Source organism: Sturnira hondurensis, unplaced genomic scaffold (assembly GCF_014824575.4).
Source record: "Sturnira hondurensis isolate 20B ecotype Veracruz unplaced genomic scaffold, ASM1482457v3 Scaffold0017394, whole genome shotgun sequence".
NCBI lineage: Eukaryota > Metazoa > Chordata > Mammalia > Chiroptera > Phyllostomidae > Sturnira > Sturnira hondurensis.
This window is the reverse complement of record NW_028090025.1, coordinates 10,003,634-10,009,633: the sequence shown is the minus strand read 5'-3', so window position 1 is coordinate 10,009,633 and position 6,000 is coordinate 10,003,634. Positions and strand designations below refer to the sequence as shown.

General features: G+C 41.6%; 1 protein-coding gene across 1 annotated transcript in view; it reads right to left on the bottom strand.

The window, feature by feature from the left end:
• The window catches only part of LOC119002040 (cytochrome P450 3A19-like), a 30,219-nt gene that overhangs the window by 2,124 nt on the left and 22,095 nt on the right, over nt 1-6,000 (bottom strand). The window contains exon 5 of the mRNA XM_037067728.1: nt 2,321-2,483. Coding sequence (XP_036923623.1) covers nt 2,321-2,483 — 163 coding nt within the window. The remainder of the gene's footprint in view (nt 1-2,320; nt 2,484-6,000) is intronic.

The window sequence follows — 6,000 nt, the reverse complement described above, 5'->3', positions numbered from 1 at the left end:
TCTTGGCTAATGTAATTATGATGTGCCTTGGTGTGTTCCTTCTTGGGTCCAACTTCTTTGGCACTCTCTGAGCTTCCTGGATTTCCTGGAAGTCTATTTCCTTTGCCAGACTGGGGAAGTTCTCCTTTATTATTTGTTCAAATAAGTTTTCCACTTGTGGCTGTTTCTTTCCCCCTTCTGGTACCCCTATAATCCGGATGTTGGAACGTTTAAAGATGTACTGGAGGTTCCTAAGCCTCTCCTCGTTTTTTTGAATTCTCATTTCTTCATTCCTTTCTGGTGGGATGTTTTGTTCTTTCTTCTGGTCCATTCCATTGATTTGAGTCCCAGTTTCCTTTCCATCGCTATTGGTTTCCTGGACATCTCCCTTCATTTCAATTAGTTTAGCCTTCATATGTTCCTCTAATTTATGACTATAATCTACCAGTTCTGTGAGCATCCTGATAAATAGTGTCTTGAATTGTGCTTCTGAGAGGCTGGCAATTTCTCGGTCGCTTAGAGTTATTGGCTCTGGGACTTTGAGTTCTTTTTGCGCCATCTTTTGAGCTGTTCGTGCCTGTTCCATAGCAGGATCAGAGCCCTAAAGTGTTCACTAGAACAGGGCAACTAAGTCGCTGGGTTGTGATGTTGTATGTGGGGGCGGGGTCAAAGAGGAACAATTGTGTCCCATCTTCCTTTCCCCCACTGGCGCCGCAGCCACCACAGTCACCAGGCCCAGGGGTTCATTCCACTGCACGCGAGTGTGCCACCACTGTCAGCCCTCCACCACTGGGTTCGCCCCCGGGGGCCTGCATGGTCCGTCTCACTGTGTGCGAATGTGCGACCGCGGACAGTATGCCCCACACCCCGACTGGTTCCGGGCTGCCTGCGCGCCTAGGTCAGGGGATCTGTCCTGCCCGACCCAGCTCTGCTGCTGGCTCCACCTCTCTTACCGTCCCCGTTGAACGGTTCGTAGTTGTCGGACTTCCGTATAATTCGGTTTTCTGGTCTTTGGGTGTGTCCTAGTTCTCCAAACCTTTGTTGTGTTCAAACTTGGTTGTGGGAGAAGGCACAGTGTTTCCACCTATGCCTCAATCTTGGCGGAAGTCTCTCTAATTTATTTTTTTAATTGTTGTTCAAGTACATTTTTCTGTCTTTCACTCCCATCCTAGCCTGCCCACCCTGAATTTTTCAAATTAAATCATTTAAAATTTGTATCCAAATCTGCAGATTAACTGAAAAAAAAACCAACAACAAACACACAAACAAAAAAACCTCTTCATGATTTCCTGCATGACATAAGGCACCACTGGGAATTTATGAAAGGAATAAAATGAGATGCTAGAGTTAAAGACATTCTTAGGTACTAAGAAAACACATAGAACCAAACTGGATGGGTTAATGATAGAGAATTAGGTTAGATGGTATGACTGATGATACCAGCCTGCAGTAGTGATAACAGAACAGAGTACAGAATGGGCTCTGGACTTGATGGGAAGGCTCCTGGATGGGCTTTGGGAATGAACTAGGACTTGAAGGATGAAAACAGAGTGAGGAGGAGAGCAAGAACATCAGAGTGGTCTTATTAAGATATAAACAATCTCAACTGGATTGCAGCGGGGCTCCTAGAAGGAGGGTTCAAGTAGCCAGAGGGCCCTGGACTGTGGGAGTTCCGCACATCAGGCAGAAATGCTTTAACGAGTGATTCTCAACCTCATGTGCACATGAGAACCAAAGGAGGTGCTTTTAAACCCACACAAGAGGAATTATTTTAGAATCTGGCATAGGATTTCTCACCTAGGCATAGGATTTTTCAAAGCTCCCTGCTGATTTCAATTATTCAGCCAGGGGTTGAGAACCACTATTGCAAGAGCCTCTCTAACTTCTGCTAAAAAAGAGCAGCATTCAAAAGTCATGACCCATTATTATCACTGCACTTCAGGGCTGTGTGCAGTGCTTCCACTCCCTTCCAGGGGACTTGAAACCAAATTTAAAACTTTTCTCAAAGGACTCTGCATCATCATGTCACACTAACAGCACTAATTCTAGATGGCCTTTATAGTTGGGTATTTATAAATCACAGACTTAGCACTCCAGACTAACGGGATCTTAAAGGTCACTGATGACTGCAAACAGATTCTCTGGTCAACAGAACAAATTATTAAACAATGAATGAGCACACTTAAGCATACATTCATATATATGCATATATACATATTCAATACATGTATGTATATACAATACATGTATGTATATATATATGTGTGTGTGTATCTCAGTTTCAGAAAAACTCTCAGTCAAGCATTATTTATGCAGAGTAGGAATGTATTAAGTGCCTGACCTGTGTTTCTTTACAAGGCTTGAAGGAGAAGTCCTGTAGAACTCGGATGACAGCAAGCTTCATGTTCATTAGAGCAAACCTCATGCCAATGCAGTTCCGGGGTCCATTTCCGAATGGCATGTATGCATAAGGATTTATGTTGTTCTTGTTCAACTTACTGAACCTGATTCCACAACAGTATATGAAAACAATTATCAAAACATAAACATCACAAGAGCTTCATGTTTGAGGTTCTCACTTAAGCTCCTCAACCAGTAGTACACAGGCTACTTGTGTGGGCTAGTCAGTGAGATCCTGCTCTGGTTATTTTGCTGTGAGAATTGTAAGCTACAGATCCTTCCCATTCCCTTTACCTTATAGGAGATTTCAGTCTCATTGAAGAGATGATATGAATACTGTTTAAAGGAAATTTTACTTTTATTTTTTCTCACTCTTTATTTTTTTAATTAATTAATTAAATTTAAATTGTTGTTCAAGTACAGTTTTCTGTCTTTTGCTCCCAGCTCAGCCCTCCCCACCTACCTCCCATTTCCCTGCCCACTTGTATTTGTTCATGTGTCTTTTATGCTTATTCCTGTAAACCTTCCTTCTTTTCCCCTGAAATTCCCTCCCCTCTGGAGACTGTCAGCCTGTTTTCTATTTTGATGTCTTTGGTTATGTTTTGCTTGTTTGTCTTGTTGTTTATGTTCCTGTTAAAGGTGAGATCGTATGGTATTTGTCTTTCACCACCCGGCTTATTTCACTTAGCATAATGCTTTTCAGTTCCATCCATGCTATCATATTTGCCAATGATACCTCAGACAAAGGTTTAATCTCTGAAAATTTACCTTTAAACACTAAATTACATTCAGGATATTGAGGTGTTCGCACTCTGGAAGGCAAGTAGGAAATGAGACTAACTGAAGGAAAAGTAGGATCCTGCTCCATAAAACTCATGTTGGTCACACACTCATGCAGGAAGGAAGCAAAAATAATACTTCCCATTGGTTAAGTTGCTATTTTTCTTTTTCTTCCTTCCCCTTCTCTGACCTCTCCTCTATTGTCCCTCTCTCTCCTATTGAATAGCTTAATCATATAACTTACATGGTTGTATGATGCTCCTCTATTCTAGTGTAATCAATGGTTTCCTTGTATATCTGTTCCACTAGGCTGTCAAATACTTGAAGATTACACCTAGCTTTATTCAAATTTGATTCCTCAATATTCAATCATATTAAGGAATTCAACAAATTGAAGAAAATTTAAATAATATCAAGCATTTTCTCAAACCACACAAGCCTAAAACTAGAAACCAACCTCAAGGAAAAAGCTCAGAACACTCAAATTTCATGGAGATTAAATAGCATGCTATTAAACAATAAATGGGCCAACAATTAGATTAGGGAAGAAATCAGAAAGTTTCCAGAAACAAATGAAAATGTACTCACAACAATCCAAAACTCATGGGACACAGCAAAAGTAGTCCTAAGAGGGAAATTCATAGCAATACAGGACTACCTAAACAATATGGAAACATTTCAAACAAATAACCTGACCCTATATCTACAAGAACTAGAGGGACAACAGCAAACAAAGCCCAGAGTAAGTAGAAGGGAGGAAATCACAAAGATCAGAGCAGAATTACAAAACTTAGAGACTAAAACAATAGTCCAAAAGATCAATAAATCAGAAGCTGGTTCTTTGAAAAGATAAACAAATTTACAAGCCTTTGAGCAGACTCATCAAGAAAAACAGAGAGAGGACACAAGTAAACAAAACCAGAAATGAAAGAGGGGAGATTACAACTGATAGCACAGAGATAAAAAGGATTGTAAGAAATTATTACAAACAACTATATGTCAAGAAACTTGAATACTAAGGTGAAATGGACACATTTCTAGACAAATATAATCTCCCAAAACTGAAGGAAGAAGAAACAGAAAGCTTGAACAGACTAATAACAGCTGATGCAATTGAAGCAGTAAAAAAAACAGCCAGAGACTTCTGCCAAGATGGAGGCGTAGGTGGAAACACTGTGCCTTCTCCCACAACTAAGTTTGAATACAACAAAGGTTTAGTAAACAAAGACGCAGCCAAAGAACAGAAAATTGAACTATACGGAAATCTGACAACAACGAACCATTCAAATGGACCAGTAAGAGGGGCGGAGCCAGCAGCAGAGCAGGGTTGGGCAGGAAAGATCCCCCGAGCCAGGGTAGAATTGTGGACCCAGTGAGGGTGCAAGGCAGGCTGACCATGGTCACACATTCATGTGCAGATAAACCAGCAGATGAGTGAGCAGTGGAACAGACCACGCAGGCCCCAGTGGCGAACCCAGTGAGTGTGCAAGGCGGCGGGCTGACTGAGATCACACATTCTCTCGCCGTGGGATGGACCATGTGGCCCCGGTGGCAAGAGACGGCAGAGGGGACCGCCATTGCTGTCCTCTGACCCCGCCCCCACATACAACGTCACAACCCAGGAACTGAGTTGCCCCACCCTGGTGAACACCTAGGGCTCCACTCCTCATACATCGTACCAGGCATGAACAGTCCAAAATATGGCTCAAGAAGAACTCAAAGCCCCAGAGCCGATAACTCCAAGTGAAAAAGAAATAGCGAACCTCTCAGATGCACAGTTCAAAATACTGGTGATCAGGATGCTCACAGAACTGGTTGACTATAGTCACAAATTACAGGAATATATGAAGGCTAAACTAATTGAAATGAAGGGAAATGCACAGGAAACCAATAGTGATGGAAAGGAAACTGGGACTCAAATCAATGGAATGGACCAGAAGGAAGAACGAAACATCCCACCAGAAAAGAATGAAGAAACAAGAATTCAAAAAAAATGAGGAGAGGCTTAGGAACCTCCAGGACATCTTTAAATGTTCCAACATCCAAATTATAGAGGTACCAGAAGGGGAAGAGGAAGAGCAACAAGTGGAAAACTTATTTGAACAAATAATAAAGGAGAACTTCCCCAGTCTGGCAAAGGAAATAGACTTCCAGGAAATCCAGGAAGCTCAGAGAGTGCCAAAGAAGTTGGACCTAAGAAGGAACACACCAAGGCACATCATAATTACATTAGCCAAGATTAAAATGAAGGAGAGAATCCTAGAAGCAGCAAGAGAGAAGGGGACAGTCACCTACAAAGGAATTCCCATCAGACTGTCAGTGGATTTCTCAAAAGAGACCTGACAGGCAAGAAGGGGCTGGAAAGAAGTATTCCAAGTCATGAAATCCAAAGACCTACAACCAAGATTGCTTTATCCAGCAAAGTTTTCATTTAGAATGGAAGGAAAGATAAAGTGCTTCTCAGATAGCATCAAATTCAAGGCGTTCATCATCACCAAGCCCTTATTATATGAAATATTAAAGGGACTTACCTAAGAAAAAGAAGATAAAAAATATGAACAGTGAAAGCACAGCAAACTCAGAGTTATTAACAACCACATCTAAAACAAAAGCAAACTAAGAGGACAGCTAGATCAGGAGCAGAACCATAGAAATGAAGAACACATGGAGGGTTAGCAACAGGGGAGTAGGTGGGGAAAGAGGAGAAAAGCGTACAGAGAATAAGTAGCATGGATGGTAGGTAGAAAATAGATAGGGGGGAGGGCAAGAATCGTAGGGGAAATATAGAATCTAAAGAACTTGAGACAAGTTGTCATAAACTAAAGGGGGGAAATGATGGGG